This window comes from Penicillium canariense (assembly GCF_028826845.1).
Source record: "Penicillium canariense strain IBT 26290 chromosome Unknown utg000006l_segment0_segment0, whole genome shotgun sequence".
Taxonomy (NCBI): domain Eukaryota; kingdom Fungi; phylum Ascomycota; class Eurotiomycetes; order Eurotiales; family Aspergillaceae; genus Penicillium; species Penicillium canariense.
In genome coordinates, this window is record NW_026622733.1 from 2463256 (window position 1) to 2483891 (window position 20636).

The 20636-nt window shown below is 51.1% G+C and overlaps 9 protein-coding genes across 9 annotated transcripts; 3 read left to right on the top strand and 6 right to left on the bottom strand.

Moving 5' to 3' along the window:
• Positions 1–758: 758 nt before the first annotated feature.
• N7482_008860 (uncharacterized protein) lies at positions 759–1675 on the top strand (the record flags this gene model as incomplete). The annotated part of the gene is made up of 3 exons (XM_056690984.1): positions 759–1114; positions 1172–1239; positions 1296–1675. The coding sequence occupies 3 exons, from the start codon at positions 759–761 to the stop codon at positions 1673–1675; spliced, it is 804 nt and encodes a 267-aa protein (XP_056540749.1).
• Positions 1676–2243: 568 nt separating this feature from the next.
• Positions 2244–3329, top strand: N7482_008861 (ribokinase; the record flags this gene model as incomplete). The annotated part of the gene is made up of 1 exon (XM_056690985.1): positions 2244–3329. The coding sequence occupies one exon, from the start codon at positions 2244–2246 to the stop codon at positions 3327–3329; it is 1086 nt and encodes a 361-aa protein (XP_056540750.1).
• A 97-nt stretch (positions 3330–3426) lies between these two features.
• Positions 3427–5347, bottom strand: N7482_008862 (uncharacterized protein; the record flags this gene model as incomplete). The annotated part of the gene is made up of 4 exons (XM_056690986.1): positions 3427–4190; positions 4257–5016; positions 5077–5202; positions 5258–5347. The coding sequence occupies 4 exons, from the start codon at positions 5345–5347 to the stop codon at positions 3427–3429; spliced, it is 1740 nt and encodes a 579-aa protein (XP_056540751.1).
• A 1002-nt stretch (positions 5348–6349) lies between these two features.
• N7482_008863 (sugar porter family MFS transporter) lies at positions 6350–8277 on the bottom strand (the record flags this gene model as incomplete). Its single annotated transcript, XM_056690987.1, has 5 exons — positions 6350–6789; positions 6847–6991; positions 7054–7169; positions 7232–8097; positions 8159–8277. 5 exons carry the CDS (start codon positions 8275–8277, stop codon positions 6350–6352), a joined length of 1686 nt encoding a protein of 561 aa, XP_056540752.1.
• An 841-nt stretch (positions 8278–9118) lies between these two features.
• N7482_008864 (uncharacterized protein) lies at positions 9119–10404 on the top strand (the record flags this gene model as incomplete). Its single annotated transcript, XM_056690988.1, has 4 exons — positions 9119–9293; positions 9353–9861; positions 9915–10075; positions 10167–10404. The coding sequence occupies 4 exons, from the start codon at positions 9119–9121 to the stop codon at positions 10402–10404; spliced, it is 1083 nt and encodes a 360-aa protein (XP_056540753.1).
• A 304-nt stretch (positions 10405–10708) lies between these two features.
• N7482_008865 (putative C6 transcription factor) lies at positions 10709–12175 on the bottom strand (the record flags this gene model as incomplete). The annotated part of the gene is made up of 1 exon (XM_056690989.1): positions 10709–12175. The coding sequence occupies one exon, from the start codon at positions 12173–12175 to the stop codon at positions 10709–10711; it is 1467 nt and encodes a 488-aa protein (XP_056540754.1).
• A 949-nt stretch (positions 12176–13124) lies between these two features.
• On the bottom strand, positions 13125–14777 carry N7482_008866 (uncharacterized protein; the record flags this gene model as incomplete). The annotated part of the gene is made up of 1 exon (XM_056690990.1): positions 13125–14777. The coding sequence occupies one exon, from the start codon at positions 14775–14777 to the stop codon at positions 13125–13127; it is 1653 nt and encodes a 550-aa protein (XP_056540755.1).
• Positions 14778–15761: 984 nt separating this feature from the next.
• Positions 15762–19757, bottom strand: N7482_008867 (nonribosomal peptide synthase; the record flags this gene model as incomplete). Its single annotated transcript, XM_056690991.1, has 1 exon — positions 15762–19757. The coding sequence occupies one exon, from the start codon at positions 19755–19757 to the stop codon at positions 15762–15764; it is 3996 nt and encodes a 1331-aa protein (XP_056540756.1).
• Positions 19758–20115: 358 nt separating this feature from the next.
• On the bottom strand, positions 20116–20352 carry N7482_008868 (uncharacterized protein; the record flags this gene model as incomplete). The annotated part of the gene is made up of 1 exon (XM_056690992.1): positions 20116–20352. One exon carries the CDS (start codon positions 20350–20352, stop codon positions 20116–20118), a length of 237 nt encoding a protein of 78 aa, XP_056540757.1.
• Positions 20353–20636: the final 284 nt, after the last annotated feature.

The following is a 20636-nucleotide window of genomic DNA, read 5'->3' on the forward strand; positions in this document are numbered from 1 at the left end:
TATCTGTGCGAGCGATTTGTAATGGCCCATACTATAATAGTTGAGTTTTCGCTGTGGTAGCATCGCGTCGGATCCTGTCGAACTATACGAAGTAGTCCGATGATGATGTATTCTCATTTGCCGGCCATGGTGCCAGGAAGATCCTTCCGACCAAGAGTTTGATTGACCCCAAGTGGACGAACATGCTGGCCCCGAAAAGCTGAATCACACCCTGCAAGGATCCGATGAGGCTTTAGGAACATAAACAGGATGGCTGAGCCTGCGCGCTGCACGTTTTTATGAATGCTGCATCCCCCTCCACGTTCAAAATCTACACTCTACAATGTCCATATACCAAGGCGGTTGTGATGACCTACGAGATTGGACTGAGCACCCCTGAGGTTCCCAATCGAGGGTTTCCATTATGGATGGTCAGTGTTGTGATGGTCATTTTGTCGGGCCTCTTTGTTCTGTCCAGATTGACTATTCGTTTCCACAATGGCCGATTAGGTTCGGACGATTGGGTGATTTTCGCATCATTGGTGTGTTGTTCCTTAATGCAGGAAAGGATTCAAATATTGACACCTCGAAGATATGCTCGATCATACTTACCATAACCGAATGCTCGGGTAAAGAATGTGTGAAGTTCTTCTTTTTGAATTCGACTAATTGGTGGATATCTACGATTAGCGGTCCACTGGGGCTACGGCAAACATTCCAAAGATCTCAGCCAGCATGACCGAGTAAGAGCGCTCAGGTGGTTCTTCGGCGCACAAGTCATGTACAAAGTCGTCATCGGTGTCAACAAGATCTCCTTTCTTTGCCTCTATCTACGCATCTTTATCACAACCATCTTCCGTCGAATCTGTTACTGCGGCATTATCATTGTCTCCGCCTGGACCCTTTCCTACCTCCTCAGCACGATCTTCCAATGCAAGCCCATGGCATATTTCTGGGACAAGACCATCAAACACCCAAAATGCGCGAACAACGAAGCTTTGTGGATGTCATACTCGATCATCAACCTCATTCTGGACTTGTCTGTCTTGGCACTGCCCATCTATCCTCTCAGCAAGCTGAAGCTCACGCGTGACAAGAGGATCGGTCTTTTCGTTGTATTTAGTATGGGAACTTTGTGAGTTGGATGGGATCCATGCAGTCGCATTCCAATGTTACACTGCTAATATTCTAGTGTTTGCATAACCACCGTCATCCGCACTTCTACGCTAGTCCAATCAGCCAGCGACAAGGACCCGACTAGTAAGTACTTCATATCAGCGGATATTCGCCGAAGCCGCAACTAACTCGAAGCTTAGGTGGCCCTATCCCCGCCACAATCTGGAGTGTTGTCGAAGCTAATACCGGAATCATCTGTACCTGTCTGCCTGTCTTCAAACACCCGCTTCAATTTTTCTTCCCACGTCTATTCACCTCCGAGCCAGGCACATATCTTTATAGTGACAATGCTCCACGACGTACCGAGCATGCTTCTGGTTCCGAACGAAATCTCACCGAAAATCACGACACAATATGGCGGGATGACGTATCAAACGATGGAGTTGAGATGCAACCCCAAGAAGTGAAAAAAGCAGAGGCCAAGAATGCAATTAAGAAAGTGACGGACTTCAAGATCTCTTATCAATATAATCAGGCATCGGAATCGTCAAAGCGCCCGATTCGGACAATGGACTTTTGATTGTGATTTAGAATATACCTACACCGGGGCCCTGAATGAAAAATAACCGACTCATGATAAATATGCGTTTACAAGATCGGTGGATCGAGAATATCGTACCTAACAGACCCCGACTATGTCTTGGCCTCCATATATATACTGCATTCCCAGGCAACGCGAGCCTCCACAAATTGCTATCAGAAATCAAATTACCCCGCAAATGCCTATAATTGACTGAGAGGATCGCCGAAACTGCGACAACCTATTCCAGACCAAGCCGTGGGATCCAATCCGAGAAACTGAAATGCGATGCGCTAGACTGTATCTAGCGATTAGCCGGCGGTCTAACCTGTTTTGGTGGAGGGTAGCCTACTCGCGCCTTTTTCGGCGTTCTCCGACGAGTCCCAACGGTGGATTGAGCACGGAAGAAAATGACCGTGGACTAAATACTTATATGATGCCCCGAGCCTAAATCGATTTTCCTGCAGTTCAACTCTTCATTCGCTCCCTACGACGACCATCGGTAATTATTCGAGGACGACAATCCGGCGCGCCAATTTGTCCATCCATGAGTCACACCACAACCACGATGACGGGCATCAAAGACATTATGATCTCCAGACCCTCGCAACCACACATCTGCGTTATTGGCTCATTAAATATCGACTTCGTGACATCCACACCGCGTTGTCCAGGCCCCGGCGAAACCCTCACAGCAACCTCCCTCTCCGTAACGGCTGGCGGCAAGGGCGGAAACCAAGCAACTGCCTGCGGCCGCGCCTCCTTCATATCCAAAGAGACCCAAGATGTCACAGTGAGCATGATCGGAGCCGTCGGAGCCGATGATGTCTACTACTCAACGCTCCTCAAGCCCGCGCTAGAACAATCAGGTGTGGTCACGGAGAACATCGAGGAGTCTGACGATGCGCAGACAGGCTCGGCGACCATTATCGTCGAGGAAGCTATTGGGGGAGAGAATCGCATTCTTGTCGTGCCCGGTGCTAATCATGCCGGGATCATGAGCGATGTTGCGCAGATTATCTCTGCCGTCAAGCAGCAGGCAATTAGCCCCGGCGTTGTCGTGATGCAGGGTGAGATTCCGCGGAAGACGACCCTGGGGTTGCTCGAGTACTTCAATGGCGGTGTTTCATCTGGTGATCGCGCGCATGTAGTCTTCAACCCGGCGCCCGTTTACCCCGAGGGCATTTCTCTGGCGGCGTTGAAGCATACCGCCGTGTTGATTATGAACGAGACCGAGGCTGTGCAGATGTCGAGGTCCATTGCCGGTCTGCCTGTTTCCAATCTGAGCCAGCCTACTGAACTAGATGACCTGCAGCCCGAAGAGCTGGCTCCGCGATTTCACGAAACAGCCCATGTTCAAATTGTTTTGATTACTCTGGGCGCCAAGGGCGTCTATTTCTCAACTCGTACCGGGCGCCGTGGTGTTGTGCAAGGAGTGCGAGTTCCCAAGGTTGTCGATACCACTGCCGCTGGCGATACGTTCGTTGGATACTTCTCAACGGCTCTGGCGCGATTCCTCGCCAAGGGAGAAGCCCTAGAAGCATTCGACAGCGAGATTGCGAGCGCGGTGGAAAAGGCCAATGCCGCCGCTGCGAAGTGCGTGCAGCGCCGGGGTGCAATGCAAAGCATTCCCTTTGCATATGAGATTGAATAAATGACAACTGAATACATGTATTGAGCATATAGACATGGTATATAGATACAAGGAAATGGTGTTCGGGTGTAGTCATGATACAATGACATCATAGGCCCTACTCATCTGGTTCTTCATCAAATCGTGCAATTCTCCACACGGCCTGTAGAGCCTCCGTCTCCCGCTCCAATTTGATCCCCGTTGTGGCTGTGATTTGCCCCAGTCTTTCCAGTAAAACTACTTGTTGAGACTCGTGTGTCATCTCTCGCGCAATCAGCAACAAACTTGCAACCAGTATAGGATCCCATTGCTCGGGCGACTCATTACTCGCCGCTATGCCGGCAATCGATTGCGCATGCCAGATATGCGAGGTGAAGCATCGGGGCCCTGGTAGTGATTTGAGTAGCCGGGGCTTATGAGTCAACAGCAGGAGAGAAGTGATGTGGTAGACAGCATTGGCGACCAGCGCCATTGGCGTCGTATAGATCAGGATGGGAAAGGACGAGTTGTGATCGGGATCAATTTGGTCCGCTTCGCCGCCACGCACATCAACAATCTGTTGCACGTTGACCGGTCGCTCGTTGTACCATTTCTGGCAGTCCATCCAGAGGAAGGTCCACTGCGATAGGAAGTGAGACTGTCGCAAAGATGGGAACGCCTTAAGTTCCGGTGAAGCCGCTGCTTGCGGGGAAGACGCGTCGGTATCATCATATATCAGGGCCAAACAGTGGCCGAGTAGACAGAGCGCATGTTTGTACACTCGGTTGATGGAACGGGGTTGGAGGGGAGCGTGGGGTTTTTGGGTTGGGGAGCCGTCGCGATTGATATAGGAACGGAAGGAAATCATGGGTGGTTTGCATATTACGATCGATGCCGCGAGGTCTTTTAGCCAAATGTTAGCCTGTTCCATGACAGTCTCCGAGAAACAACCGGCGGGAAAACACCTACCGAGTCTGAAATAGAACCAGAATATTGCTTCGCCAAGTTCTTCACCCAAAGTCGCTGGGTGCTCAAGGCCACCAAAGGGCTCTATTTGCGGCGCAAGGAGATTTCTCCACTGCTGCAGTCCCGAGGGAAGGAGCTCCTGGAGGAGGAGTAGGGCTTGTCCAGCATGTCCTATCAATTCGGGCTGTAGGGCCAAACTGTCTTCAGCCTCCTTTCGAAATCGGAAGCTACTGCTTAGATCCTCATTATGCAGAGGTAATGCGAGAAGTGCCCTCTGTCCTGCAGATAAGGCAAGTGTAGCTGCTTGTAAGGGTCTGTTGGAGCGAGAAAGAAGCAGAACTTGAACGCCTAGGGCACAGTCGGGGTCTCCGACATCTATCCACGGGCCAACTTGGTAGCGGAAATGTCGTAATAAATCAGTCTCATGGTTGCTGGTCGCAAGGTGTGTTTTTCGTGAAGATGTCTGTTCGAGTAGAGGGAGATTGAAACACTCCTGGCTGAAAGGGTGGTTGTGTCTGAGTGCGGGTCCATGTTGTAACAATGATGGCCCTTGAGGCAAGTCCACCGGCACTTCAGAGGTTAGAATGCCATTTAAGTTAAAACAAGTGCGATTTTCGGATATAGCGCGATATCCGATGACATTTGAAGGATTCAATATGTCTGGTCTCGGGAAACTACTCGCTGGGTCTGCAGCAGAAGAATTGCTCTGCGGCTGAGATTTCTCCTTCGCCGCTGCATGTGCGGTAGGAGAATCGTCAACGAACTATAGCCAAGGTGAGCACGGCATTCATCATTTGGGACTTTGCCAGTCGATCTCACGTACCGTGATGGAGTTATACACCTGCCTCATCCCGCCCGCTGCTTGACCCGACCGGGGCGTCACAAAGGCCAGATCAGCGCCATACTTGCAGGTGAAGCCCTTGACTTCGCAGTTGGCGCATCGCGGCTTCTGCTCGTCGCCTAGAGTAGCTGTTATTCAACTCTGAACATCCACCTGGCCATACGCGACACTCACATTTTCTTCGTCTTTTACGACACGATAGACACCCAGTCCTTACCCTCTGCTTGGCTACAGGGGTGGGTTTCCGCGGCATGCTGGAGTATAGCGTGCATGACCCCGGATGGGGAAGTGAGAGAGGCCTAAAAAGCAACCCAGAGGCTCCATCCTCCCGAAAGTGTTCAGATGCCGGGGGGGAGTGAGAACGCGACAGGCGAGTCCAACCGGTTGGAGAAGTGGGGAAGGCCGAAAAGGGCATGGGCGGTTTGTCCCGCATGTTTGCACTCTGCGGTCGTGCATCCCCGTGGAGGCGCCACCCGAAGGGAAATTTGCCGCGATCAATGCGCGCATTGCTTGGTTGTGCTCATAAGTGGGGATATTGATCAATGTCACAAATATCGTATAGTGATTTAAAGTGCGTGTGCTTCGTATTTCATGGACTGCATCCTAAAAGCTGCAATCACATATTTCCTGAGCGGGGGGTCGCACTACGGAGGTATTATGAATTGTATTAATAGTCCCACGCAGCATAAAAAGAAATCAGCTCGTAGTCTATATAACAATTAGAAATGTAGTAATGAGATATAACAGGGTCGTCCCATGGTTTTGAAAGGCCGCAATTGCACAGGCTGCTCAATACATCAATCTTATCAATACAGTAGTTGCTACTTGATGGATTTTCAAGCAACAACCAATTCAATCAACCATGATCCGACATAAAAATCTGCAAACCCGCCCATGGATAAAGGTTACCGTCAATGGATTTTTCCTGATTAGCAGGTGTCAACTGAGGATTGAGCTGGTAAAATAAAATGGTCTTGTACACGCTACTCTAGTCTACCTTTTTGATAATCTTTCATGTCTCCATCTCACATACCTGTCAGTAATTCATCGCATGGTGGAGCCTAGCAGCTCTGTGACGCCGAGCTCGGTTTTACATTCATCTAGTGAGCCTGACTCTGAGCGCCCTCACAAAACCAGCGACAGGAAAGAGAGGAAAGAAGTGACAGAGGAAATATGGTACGCAGAGTAACCTGGGCATTATTCACATTCTTCGTGGAACTAGATTTTATCACCAACATAGCAACCATGTCAGCATTTACAGCGATTCAATATACTGCAAACCCTCTTTCTTCTCCACATCACGCCCGGTGGCGTCGCCCATCCGCTCAATAAACGCGGTCAACCCAACATCGCGCTGTGCCTCCCGCAGAAGTTCCGCATCACGCTCTCCAGTGTTGCTTTTGAAGACGCGGTCCATCTCTTCGAGGGAGGCATTCTTGGTTTCAGGCAAGAAGAACCACACCCAGAAAATACCAACGAGAAGGAAGACGGCAAAGAAGATGTAAGTACCCCACTCCCACGCCTGAAGCATGGGTGGCACGAAGAAAGCAATAGCAAAGTTGTTGATCCAGTTACTAGAGGCGCCGATTGAGGCGCCCTTGGCACGAATGGACAGAGGGAAAATCTCGGAAACAAGTGTCCACGAGCAAGGACCCCAGGTAGCTCCGAAACTGGCGATATACACCCAAATAAGGGCTGACGAACATGGTTAGCCGTGCTCTTAAACATCTGCCAATTTGAAGCAACACTCACCAACAGCAGTCCAACCAGCGGCCACATGCGACGGCCAGTCATGCTGGAATTTTGCCACAATAGCTCCCACAATCACCATGCTGCAGAACATCACCAGAGACCCGCCGATGAGCATTGGCTTGCGGCCAAACTTGTCAATAACCAGCTGTAAAAGGCTGGGTCAGCGTCGTTTCCTGACTGGGAGCCTTTATTAATTATTGAACTTACCATGCCGGGAACTGTGCTAATAATGAAGACCACGCCAGTGACACCGGTCGCCAGAAGGGCAATAGTACCACCAGTTAGACCGAGACTCTTGAAAACATTGGACGCATAGTAAATTACTAGGGAATATTTTAGTACCGCTTCTCCACACCATTAACTTGGCTTGCTCGAGGGGACTTACTAGCATCAATACCGCTCCACTGCTGGAAGAACATGATCAACCAAGCAGTAGCCACACGCTTGAAGTTGTCCATTGAGCGGACGCAGTTGGCGTACTGCGCAATCTGGTTCATGAAAACACTCTGGCGCTCGCGCTCAGCCAGCTTAGGCGCCGCTTTGGCGAACGCGCGCTCCTCAAACACAGCCTCGGCCTTGATCTCCAGATACTCGACCTGAACAAGCTCGTGCTCGACAGGGAGCTTGCGCATCCAGGCTAGGGTAGCTTGAGCTTCCTCATCGCGACCCTTTTTAACTAGCCAGCGCGGAGAAAAGGGCATGAACCAAATACCACAGGCTAAGCAAGCAGCGGGAATACCCTGGATGATAGAAGGCAGGCGCCAGGCAAGATCGGACTGGGCCGCGCCAGTCCCACCAATGTAGTTGCTCCCATAGCCGACCCAAAATGAGATCATGATGCCGAGGATCGTTGCAAACTGGTAGAAAGAAACCAGCAGACCGCGCATCTCGGGAGCAGCAAGTTCAGCATTGTACAAGGGACCGACGCCGCTGAACAAACCAACACCAATACCGGTGAAGAATCGTCCCGCGTACAAGCAAGCCGGGTTACCGGCGGTAGCACCAACGTAAAGATAGCTACCGAGGATGACCCAGCAGCAGGCGATGAACATGGTATATTTACGGGAGATGATCTCACCCAGAACACCAGCCGCAAGGGAGCCAACAATACCTCCGACTTGCAGAATCGAAGTAAGCCAGCCGGTAGCTGTTGAAGATGCCACCACGGTCGGGAAGTTCTCTGTGAAGCGCGTCATGACCAAAGACTGGCCGAGCACACCTTGCTGGTATCCATATTCAAACCCTCCAAGGCTGTATCCCGAGATTAGCACCCCGACACCTTTTCCCCGATCACGTAGGGGATAGTACTTACGATGCGAAGAACGCAATGAAGAGCACTTTCGGGTTCTCGAAGATCGACTCCCACATAGACTTCTTTGCGATCTGGAGGCGCGGAGTAGCCTCCACATCTACAGAAGTTCGGTCGACCATCGTGTAACAAAAAATTCGGGCCGCAAACACTCTTCTTCAACACAGGCAAGACGAAACAACTCTTCGCATAGAAGAGCCAAGTTATTCAGGGAGGGTCTTCAATCAATCGACGAGAGCATGAGGGAGTGGAGTCCATATTATATTTTTTCCTTTGCGTCGACAGTTGTCTGCTCATACCACCCCAAAAAACTCTAAACAGCATACCCCGGTCTCGGTCTCCCGAGAAAAGTCGCGTGGCCCCCGGGAAAACGCAAAAACGCGGAGGCAAAACAAAGCGTGGAGGATGGAGGCTAAACTATAAGCAGCCGGTCGTAGGCTATGATGGCCTCTTTCGGCAAGATTTAGATAAGGACTCGGGATCGGGTGGGCCCGCTCGGTTAGCGAAGGACGCCTCTTTGGCTGAGCGCCCACTGCATTCCCACGGACCCTGTCCGGCCTCCCTGGAATTGGGCCAATGGCGGCGATTTGTGAGCACCTTTATTCCAGGGGTGAGACTAGCTCGTGCAGAGTGTGGAGTGTGCCATCGTCTGATAGTCTGCTTTGGGAAAGCAGAGGCAGCGTCTTGCTCTTTCGGCTAAGTCGATGCGGGGAGATCGTGGAGTTGCTGGAGTGTGTGGAAGGCGATCAAACGGATTTTTGATGTCATGAAATCCATTTGTCGGGCAGAAGTCGGTAATGGCCGATGAAATGATATGCAGGCAACATATTTAGAGGAGATATAAAAGTTCCGGCGAGGGAACGGGGGTTGCAAAGGGTAATGATCAATAGCGTTGTTTGTTAGGCATTGTGTCAATCGCAGTCCATCAGCTTGGGCTCATTGGAACGAAAAGAAAACAATACAATGCATTGGACGGCTTGTTTCTCATTGCTTGTCCTCGCTGCTGGGGCCATTGCGGCCCCCCACGCGCGTGCAGATAAGCATTATGCCATCATGGACAACGATTGGTATACGGCAGGATTCGTGCCTTATCTGATCGCCCTGGATGGTGATGTGGATATTCTAGGTCTGGCCTCCGGTAAGTGTGCTCTCAACTGGATCTTAATTTATTGTACTAACCATTTCACTACTTCCTAGATACCGCCAATAGTTGGCAGCGACAAGGAGCGTTGCATGCCGTCGCTACTCTCGAGGCTGGTAATTTGAGCTGCATCCCCGTCTATGCCGGCGCGACCTGGCCATTGATTAATACCCCTGAGCGCTTTCAAGCATGGGAGACTATCCACGGAAAGCTACCCTGGGAGGGCGCATTTGCGCCGGAGAACAAAACCGCCGAAGCTGAGGGTAATGACCCTACCTCGGGAAACCCCAACCGCTTTGTGAAGGCGGCTTTCAGGGAGGGTTATCCCAAGGGCAAGCCAAACAACTCTACCTCGGCTGCAAACTTCATGGTCGAAATGGTACACAAGTACCCTGGTCAAGTGTCCATCTACTCGGCCGGTGCCCTGACCAACATTGCATTGGCTGTTCGCATGGATCCGGAGTTTGCGTCGCTTGCTAAGCAGCTTGTAATCATGGGCGGATACGTTGACTTGAACATGCTCCAGGCTACTGGTAGCATTATGCTGGCTGATTACCAGTCTGACGTAAGTGTCTCATGACATGGGTTTTCTTTCTGCATGCTAACATGAATCTATAGATTAACCTGATGATTGACCCAGAAGCCTCCAAGATTGCACTGACTGCAGACTTCCCCAGCATCACTATCGCCGGTAATGTCGCCAACCAGGTGTTCCCCAGTCAGCAGTTTGTCGACGAAGTCAAGACCGCCAAGAACCCCTACGCGGAGCTCTTTTCCAAGTATTACGACCTCTCTTTCCCCTTCTGGGATGAGACCGCCGCGGCTCTAATGGTCGATCCCACCATTGCCACCAATCAGACTTCTGATAAGATCTAAATACTGTGTATGTCGGTTTGAATTTACTGACAACTTTGCTGCACTAGTTTACCTCGACGTGGACACCTCATATGGCAGCCCCAACTACGGCAACATCCATGTTTACCAGAAGGCCCTTGCCCCTCTCGGTATTCGCCAGGTGAACTACATTTTCGAGGTTGATGCCGACAGGCTGACCCAGCGAATCAAGCATTCGTTGATGCACCCCAAGACCTGCGCGGACCTCGCATAAATGTTGGCCCTGAACCTGTCATGATTCTCTTGCAACCCATTTTTTTTTTGGCATTCAGATGTAGCCCATAGAGTTATAGATAATCCGGGTGGACACCATATTATGATACAATATGGATTATACACAGTACTCATAGCCTCCATCTTAAGTTTTTGCAGTGGCAGGGAGCAAACTAGGTAATCGTGGGTCGCCCTGACAAAGCGGGCCTTCGCCGTCACGTAGAAGTTCAATTGCACAAAATTTGGGCAACGGTCGCACGCCACTATAAATCCTTCAAACCTTAAACTCCAGGCTTCTGAATGTCTCAGATCGCTGATAAAATCTCTCCCGGCTCATACCCCCAAGCCCGCTCAAGATCCTTAAGCCTCCACAATGCGCCCCACCCAGTCGTTTCCTCGACAATTTTGAACAGTTTTGCCACCTCAATATGCTCACTGTGGTGGCTGAGAAGTTTCCCCGCAATGTACAACGGCTGGATCGCATTAATCAGGTTTCCGCTGTGGGGGTTTGTAAGCGAAATGCCGCACACTCGGCGCGCGTGCCACACGGACGAGAACTGTGGCTTTGCTGGGGTCAGAATCTTCTCGGGAGGCTTCGTGTCGAGCATCATTATGCAAGCTGCATGGTATAATTGGTTTCCTGAGATGGCGGCCCAGTGTGCGAAGAGAATTTCTGGGAATATTTGGCCGCCACCGATGCCTGTGGTCTTAATGGGTAGCATGGCTGGGGGCCGTTGCTCAAGCCAGAACTGTAGCTCTTCCCAGAGGTAAGTCCACTGGTCCGCGAACGGGCGTGTATCTTCGACCGTCTCGCCCAGCTCCAAGTGTCTTGTTTGTCGGCAAGCGAGATCACACGTCTTTGCACAGAGATATACCGCCCAGTTTGCATGCATGTCCGGAGAGGCACACCCTTTTTGATAGAACATGTCTCGAATGAGGACTTCTCTCTCATTAGGGCCCGTCGCGTCAGGTAAAGCAGGAACCCATTTCTCCAGTGGAAGCACGGTGCTCTCTGCGCCGTTAGATATTATCGCCCCGCAAAGTTCCATGCGTGCATAGCACCAGAAAACGGCCTGCAAGTGACCACCAGACAGACCATTCACATTGAAGGAGTCAAAAAGAGCCGCGCATCCCTCGACATGGCGGCGCCAATCGCGCGGGCTGACAGACATCAGTTCCATCACTGCCAGAATGCATACTGTCACCAAGACATTCGGGTCTTTGGCTTGAAGGCACGGTGCTAGCAACCGAATAGATTCTTGGTAGAGCTCCAGGCTGTCGTAAGCCTTGTCCAGGCAGGCCTTGCGCTCAGTCTGTCGGGCGGAGAATGCAAGGATGGCGTAGAATAACGCGGGAGATCGCTGGGCGAGAATCGGAATGTGAACGCCAAAGTGGCGCGACTCGTCAAATTTATCGAGATAAGGTGCGCACTCAGTAATCCAGTTCTTGAGGTAGTAAATGAGTCGGATTTTGGGGATAGACACCCTTGTAAAATCCAAATTCGGTCGCGGTGCTCTTGACGCAGGCCCCTCAAGCGGCTCTGAGGGTTCTGGAGAGGTGTATGTGCCAGGATCAAGGCTAGCGACTGCTGAGAAAAGCACACAACGAAGTTCCTCTTGTAATTCTAGAAACCGAGGGTTTGCGGCGTATTCGTCCGCGCTTGAAAACGTGCCTGGCGACAGGAAAGCCTCTTCTTCGAATAGCGGCGCAGTACTATTGAAGGAGCCGGAGATCCTTCCATCGGGGATTACAGGGGCAACTGGCTTGTCCATGTCGCGAAAAACGCCGTTGCGTGCGAAACCCGGGGTAGAAAGAAGGGAAAGAACAAGGTGGAGCAAAGTTGGCTCGTCTAGTGGGTCACCCCAGCCGCACTAGTCTCATCAGTCATCCCTTCGCCTGTCTGTGAGACTTTTGTCAGTTCTTTTCTCAGAGAGCTCAATTAGAGGTGAGCAACTAGCCTGCTGCTCTCAATTTGCCCACCCTGAGGATGATAAACCTACGCTTCGGGGCTAAGCGCATCTTTGGCGAGGGGTATTGTAACAAGGAAGGTTCCGGCGGCGTGTGGACTAAATCCGAGAGCTCACCCCTTTCTCTCTCTCTCATTTCTTTCCTTCCTCAGATTCGATATCTTCGTTGCATGGACTCACGTCATCCGCGGCAGGAAGGCTCGCAGCCTAATTTCCTCTGGATACCCGTTCAGCAAGATGGCCACTTAGCTGATCTCCTAAAGTCTTTGAAGAGCAAAGCGCAGTCATACCTCAGGCCAACGAACCTGCAGACCTCGATCGTGGTCCTGATCTCGGTTAGTCCAGACCAATGGGAGGGGAATCTTGGAATCTCGGTCTGGGGTTGTGATGGAGCCAAGAAGGATCAGCGTGGACTCCCTAAAGGGGAACGGGGAACCGAAGATGTTGCAATGCGTGTGGGTACGCTGTGAAAGAGGCAAGACATTCGTCTCTGAGTGGCTGAGAAACTATCATGGTGGCTTTCTGCGCGACAGCTTCCATGGCCTCGGAGACCGAAATTTTACCTATACTGTTCGACTCCGACTTCAAACTGCTGTGTGTGTTTCCCTCCTCCTTGGTGTGACGAGGCAAACCGTAGCCACTGAAATTCCACGAAGATACGATCCATAGCAAGTGGCGGAAACAAGACATGAATATAATAATGACGATCTAAAAATCGAGATAACAAAACGACAGACAAACGCTCAGGGGATATCTAAGGACAATAATCAACTGCGCCCACATCACCACACCACTCATAATGCACCACGTCGACAAGTTGTCTTAGAACTGCAGGATCCAAGAAGCTTCGAGTTGCATCGGCAAGCCAAGGCAGGTGAGCTTCTGGATTTAATCGACAGACACTGTATGTCTTGTCCATTTCGACTCGTTTCTTTGTAACTCGGGGTCCATCGCTGCCCAGTGTTCCATATGGTCTGAGTGCCTGCACCAATCGAGCGTATCTAGTCGTGTTGTTTTCAGACTTGTAGGTGCACGAACTGTATTCCTTCACGCTCCTGACCCCCTGAAGCTGCTCGTATACTTTATGGTGGGATCCCATGATAGCCCAATTGCAATACCCCATGACCACTAAGGCGCCAAGCTCAGAAGCCTCAATCACTTCGATAGCGGATTCGAGACACTGCTCAATCATGCGGTTAAGATACTCGCACAAATTTCCTCGGATTCCGCGTAGAATAACGTTCTCGCGCTGTTTGCGCAGTATATCGCCGCGGAAATCCACAAAATCGTTAATGTAAACGCACGCGTCAACGACGTCCATGAATTGCTTCTCCGTCAACTCCTGACCGGTCGACAGCGAGGCAGTCATGACGCCATGGAATGCTGCAACGTCGATGTGGCGGTGAACATTCAATCCTGTCATGCGGCTTCCATAGATCCCATCGGGCAGATATGGCCGGGAGTGGTCCCGGAAATAGCCAAGGACACGGCATTGAATCGTGTATGCGGCGAGGTTTTCAAATTGCCAATCCGACACGCGCCGGGCGAGATTGCAGAGTTTCAGGAATGCCATGGCTGCAGCCCCAACTTGTTGAAATAGCTTCAGTCCCTTAGCATCGGCGGCTTCGCAGTAGTCGCCAATCAAAATATCGTTGCAAGAGTCGGCAATAGCGCGGGCTAGACCTTCATCACAGAGGCCCGCACCGCAGGCGATGACACCGTAATATTTTGCATCAGTGCTAATTTTTAGCTGCTCGGCGGTCGGATAGAGCTGGTTGCCAATTTTTGAGTTGCCGTCAACTCCAGGGTTTGGTCGTCGGTCTGGAGCTTGGATAGTAGGAATGAGGTTTGCTGTTTTTGGACCGCGGCAGGTGTTTGGTGTCGGCTGAATGTCCGTATTTGCCAGTCTCAATTCATTGACAGCGCAGTTCAGTTTTCTTGTGGTGAACAGACTGTTGGCGTTCCATTCGTCTTGGTGTCTAATAACTGTATCCATAGCTTGCATCATTCCGTGAATTGCGCCACAGCCAGATTCCGTTGACGTGGCAGGAAAAGTGCCATTCTTCAATGTGACCTCGAGTTTGTCGCAGTTGCAGTTGGTCTGGGGATTGTAACTCTGCGAAAAAAGGTTCGTTTCTGGGCATGAAGGAGCGCTCACACCACCCAGCATGATTCGTCCGTTCTCGACTTGGTTTTTAAAGGAGTCAACTGCTTCCATGAGTTGGTTGTGATTCATGAGTCGATATAGGTTCTCTTCTTCAAACAGACTCGACAACTGCTCAAGACTGAGAAGAGCCTTAGCAGGCGACGAGCCTAGCTCATTTGAAGACAGAAGCCAAGCATCGACCCACGCAAGATAGACCTGTAGTAGATTCGGTCGGATAGGAGTCGCTATCTTTGAAATCATTGTGAGCTCGAGATAAGAAGCCGTGCTTATAATATTTTGGATTAAACTGGATCATTTTTTTGGACAGCGGCCCTAGACTTTATACCACTCGTGGTCTTCTATCTCGCATGGATTCCTCACGGCGAAATCCGTGGGCACGTTTGTGTTTATCTTGCTCGGGCAACAGATCCCGACAGCCCCGCCACACAATTCGGGACAATCAGTAACCAGACAAGTACCAGTCGAGATACGGGAACGCCGGTATTTGTTCAGATTTGGCCCGACCATGCGCACTATCCGACGGGTTCCTAGATGATTCGGAATATCTTAGGGGGAGTGCCTAGGGATCTTATTGGCTGCAGCGGAACACAAGGCGTACGTGTCATGCAGTGAGCCCGTATGGTATACGCCCGTGTCGTCAGTGACAGGCTGAGTTCTCATGAAGAACTGATGTGGCTGGCGGAGCCTAGAAATCTTACATAAATGTATCGCAGAATTTTGGTAGCTTCCAGAAATATAATGACCTTGCAGAGTAGAATTATTTATTTTGTAGGGATGCTACTATTCGGCAGCTGGAGGGTTGGTAGTGAAATCTGTGCGGATTTCATGTCGAGTAGGAAATTGCAGCCGAGGGGAATTAGAGCAAGCTGAAGCGAAATAGTCTCGAACTTGGGCGCGAGCTAAAACCGAAGCGTCTAAATCCGCTCGGTCGGGATCTAGCCCCCAGCGGCGCTGAATACCGCTCGTATTAGCCTTGGGTGGAAACGTCAACGCTAGATAGGGTCAGCTTGACCAAGGAAAAATAACACGATAGGTAGGTCGAAGGTCGTATCATATGAAGGAACTTATTTTCATCGAAGTTCAGCTTCGCAGGCTTGATCAAAAAAAATATGATTGAGTTCTAAATTTAATGAAATTCTGCTAACGAGCTAGTAATTCTCTATTTCGCACCAACTCTATCCACATTAAGCGAGGGATACACGTATATTCGAAACCTTCCGGTGATTATACCAACGACTTGATGTCTTCGATCCATTCCGACAAAGGCATATGCAGGCCACTAACCAGCTTCTCAGTGATGGCAATCAAATTGTTCACCGTCGTCGTCGCTGTCTCTTGGGTGATGATATGGGTGTTGGCCCAAAAGTCGAAGCCAATATTCTCACCTCGTGAGACCGATACAATGAAAATGAATGGCGACGTGAGCGGGTTCTTAAAAATATGCATCCGTGAGATGCCCGCTGGGGTCTGGATCGCAGGTTCTTCATCGACGTTTCGATGGTGGAGGACTGTGTCAAAGTTCGACCCCGCCGGCCATGCGGTACAATGCTCGACAAGGTCCTTGAAGTCGAGTGAATCCGCATCACCCATTGCCAGGTACTGATCTTGCACTGCGTTTACCAGCTCTGCGACAGTTTTCACCGTCGAGAAATCGACACGTTCAGGTAGTATATTGAGACAACATCCCACGATCTTCTCCACGGCTGGAATCGCGGCGTTACGTCCAGCGACCACCTGGCCGTAGATGACATCGGTTTCACCGGTCATCCGCAAGAGCAGCACAGCCCATGCGGCTCTAACCAAGGTTGCATGAGTAATTTTGCCGGTACGATGCGGCAGACGCGCCTGACCTCCGGCAAAAATGGGCTCCGGCATGGGATTCGGCGGAGTGCTTGGTTTAACATGGGGCCCAATCGAAGTGAGACGTGACCCTTGAAGCAATTGACTCCAGTAGGCAATTGATTGGGTACGTCGCTGGGCACCATATGTCAGGAATGTGGAGAAGGCTGGCTTCGCGGGGATCTCCCCTTGATTGCCATCAAAAATCGACTGAAGAAGAAGAGGCGCACTGAACGCGTCATATTGCGCATGGGACATACGAAGAGTCAAGCGCATACCGTGGTCATGCTTGAAAACAATGAAGGCAGCAGGTGACTGAGTCGGGGCAATTGTCTTCACGTCCTTGAGACAAAAGGCCCGGAAGCATTCCTCTAGATCCCCTGAGACATCATGGACGCTAAAGGGCTGATTTAGTTGACGAGGGACGACTTGCCAGAACTTGCCTTGCAGCTGCGGGAAGCATGCGCGGAGAATAGGAAACTTCTCAAGAGTCCTCATACACCCACTTTCTAAGTCGGACACGCTCAGATCTGCATCGAGATCAAGATAGAAGTAGTCGGCCATCTGTCCAAAGATGACACCAGCAGCCACTAGCGTCTCTTGAACGCCGGTCAGAGGGTAGAGTTCGACAACATCTTCCGAACGGACTCCGATATTCATCGCGTCAATCTCCTCAAGCAGGATGGGTTTGACTGATGGTTCTAAAAGAACAACCGAGTCAAGCTTCTCAGATGAATCTTCCGCGTTCGATGATTGCTGCTCAGCCAACTCCACAAGAGTGTCCTGGCGGAAAATGTCCGCGACCTTGAGGTTGATCCTGAATGTGCGAGCTTGACTGACGACCTTCATGGCGCTAACAGAGTCTCCACCAAGCTGGAAGAAACCGTCGTCAAGGCCAATGGTGGCCGGGTCGATTTTGAGCACCTCCGACCAAATTTTCTGCAGCTGCTTTTCGGTTTGTGTGCTTGGCTGTCGCTTTTCACCCTCCGCTCTGGGCTGCAGTGCCTGAATCTGTTCTGCGGTGAGTGACGAACCCATCTGTCGCAGAATTCTTCGGTCTGTCTTCCCAGATGCTGTGAGCGGAAGGCTTGGGATGGGTAGAAGCACCGAAGGAACCATATAATGCGGCAAAACTCTTTCGAGGTGGCTTCTCGCAGTCTGAAGAACATTCTTGGTCTGTGTATCAAGAACCAAGCCACCCTCACTTGGCTGTGCTTGATTGCCCTTGAGTACCAAGAAGCCAATCAATTTTGGGCCGCTGCCGCCGAGAACAGTAAGCTCAACAGCGACTTCCTTCAGCTCTGGCGAAGATAGTCGTGCTTGGTGTTCGATTTCACCAAGCTCGATCCGCTGGCCTCGAAGTTTGACCTGGGTGTCCTTTCTTCCTAGGAGTTCAATCGAGCCATCGCTTCTATACGATGCAAGGTCACCGGTTCGGTAGAACCGCGAGGAAGCTGCAATAGGACCGAGAGCTGGTCTCCAGGACGGCACCTTGATGAAGGCCTCGGAGGTTTTTTCTGGGTTGCCAATATAGTGTCGTCCGATCACTGGTCCTTCGAAAATGACCTCACCAGGCGCTCCAATAGGGACCAGCTGGTTGATGTTCGTTGGGCTGGTAAGCCAACACCTGGATGTGGTCGCCTTTCCGACGCTGGTCACGACTGAGGATGCATCCAACCCAGCCGATGAGACAACAGCCGCGGTCTCTGCACTGCCATATGTCTGCCGCAACTGGACCTTGGTGGCCCATTCGCGAATCTGAGAGCTCCGGATGGGCTCACCACCAACACAAATGGTTTGCAGAGACGGCACATCCTCTGGGCGAAGGAGAGCCAGTACCGTAGCTGTCAAGAAGGCCCAGTTCGCGTTCAACCTAGTGATTGCTCGTGCCAGGTTGACGCTGCGGTCCTCGTCAGATGGAATACAGATGCAACCTCCGTAAATGAGTGTCATGACCATCTCCATGATGGCCCCGGCAAAGTTGTAGGAGCCGAATTGTAGGGCGCGCACTTCGCTGGTCATGCCCAATATCCTTCCATGGCCAAAAGCTGCCGAGCAGTAAGATCGGTGCTCGATGACACAGCCCTTCGGCTCTCCAGTGCTTCCCGACGTGAAAATGATATAGGCAGAGTTGCTCGGAATGGCTTTGGGCATCTCTAGCGACGTTTCATGAATTTGTGACTTCAGAGACCCAATTGTGTGGTTGGAGAGAACGACTGCATGATGCACGAAGGGAGACAGCCGGTTTTGGCAAGTTGGGGAGGTGATGGCAGTCTCCGCTTGCACCTTTTCGCAGATACTCTGAACGCGACCTTCGGGCAGTCCAGGGTCGAGAAGAACAAAAGTCCCACCGGCCTTGAGAACAGACAGCATTGCCACAACAGTCCACATTGACTTCTCGAAACATAATGGTACGACCTTTTCGGGCCTAACACCGAGTCCAACGAGGTGCCATGCGATCTGGGTTGAAAGACTGTCGAGCTCGCGATATGTTAACTCGCCATCCCATGCGCAAACAGCCTGTGATTCAGGCTTAGCCTGCACCCTTTCCAGGACGATATCATGGATACATCGCTCAATGACTGGTGGAACAGCGCTGTTCCATTCCCGTATCTGGTTCAGGTCCAGTGGGGGTAGAATCTCCAGATCTGACAGCGCTAAGTCCGAGTTTGCACTGCTGAGCTGCTGTGTGACAAATTCGAGTCGGTGAAGTAGCTTGAACACAAGTGCAGGTTCGATCACCCGCGTATCAAAGGCGGCTCTGGAGTGAACATGGGCCCCAGCAGGATGAATTTGGATGGTAAGGCCATATTTGCTGAATTGTTCCAAGAGGTCCACCTCCTGAGACTGGATAAGAACCGTCTGGAACAGACAAGCCTTTTGACAGTCTGGAGACGCCTTCGAAATCCGGTCCAATCCGACTTCCCCAAAGGGAATACTCTCCGTCGCTTGTTTTTCGGCTTCTTCCAGATAGTCCTGAACATTTTGATTGCGATCAATCATCACACGCACGGGCGTTGTTGTGTTACCGCTTGATGATGTTGCGCCGAACACGATGTCATTTGAGTCAGTCATAGAAGCGGTGATCAGGCTCCATGCTGCACGCACTAGCGTCGCTGTAGAGATACCATTCACGGCCATTAAGGGTTCCGAGAACTGGTACTCGACGACTTTGTCCGCGACCGGCTGATCAACAAACGGTGGTAAGGTCGGGTATGGCGCGCATTCACATCCAGCTAAAGTATTTCTCCAAAATTCCATCGCCAAAGGAGCTCCATCTGTCACGATCTCGACCGTCTTCGCATTTTCCGGTTGTTTGTCGGATTCGGTCTCTGTTCCGCATGGCTTGCGGATACCAAAGGGGATCTCCCTGATAGTCATCTTTGACAAGGTGGGAGAAGAATAACTATGCGCACAATATTAGACACTGATTCCCTGCATCCCTTATAACCCAATCAATCAGGAATCTTCAACCAACCTAGAGACAGAGGTGTTGCAAGAAGCGGAGCAGATGTGAGCGCAGAACAGAATGGCATGAAGTCCAAACCAGGCGGATCAAATGGCTCCTCCAGTTGAGCTCGATAAAGGAAATTGCCTTTCCACAAAATTTACATAGTCGATACATAGCCCGCAAATGGTGCGATCACTGCTCTATTGGTCGGAATACGATGTGAACCCCTTTCCCTGTACACACTCCTCTCCCTGCGATTCCTTCGGGTCGGCTGAGATAAGGTGGCGTTCATGGGCAGGTGGCGTTCATGGTCGGGAGTCGATCATCATAGTCGTCAGGTCCGATCTGGCTCAGGGCACCGTAGCGCAGGGCTATCAGCTCATGAACCCCATCAGAGTGGAGTCCAATAGTTCCATAGGTTGTCAAAGCGGAGATGTGGAGACACGTGGGCTGTAGATCTCCCAGGGACGGGACAAGAAGGGAAACCTGGGTTCGACCGCATGGAGCTTTGTGGAACTTGCTCATCGGGTCTCTGGATGAATCATTTCAGTTCACAGTCCCAATTCCCCATTTTTCAGCTCGAGGTCAAGCCCCCACTATGGTTGTCCTGTTCTCAGTACGCCGTCGAGGTCTATTGTGGCTAAGATCGGCATTATCGACATAGGAGAGTGCCTCCCACTCAGCACCCCGCAGGCCGCAGGAGAGCCGGAAATTCACCGAGAATATTATCTTCCAAAAAAGAAGAAAAACAAACTTACTGAGAAGTATCACGTTATTGAAAGATGGATGTAAAAATTGAGATTAGTGAA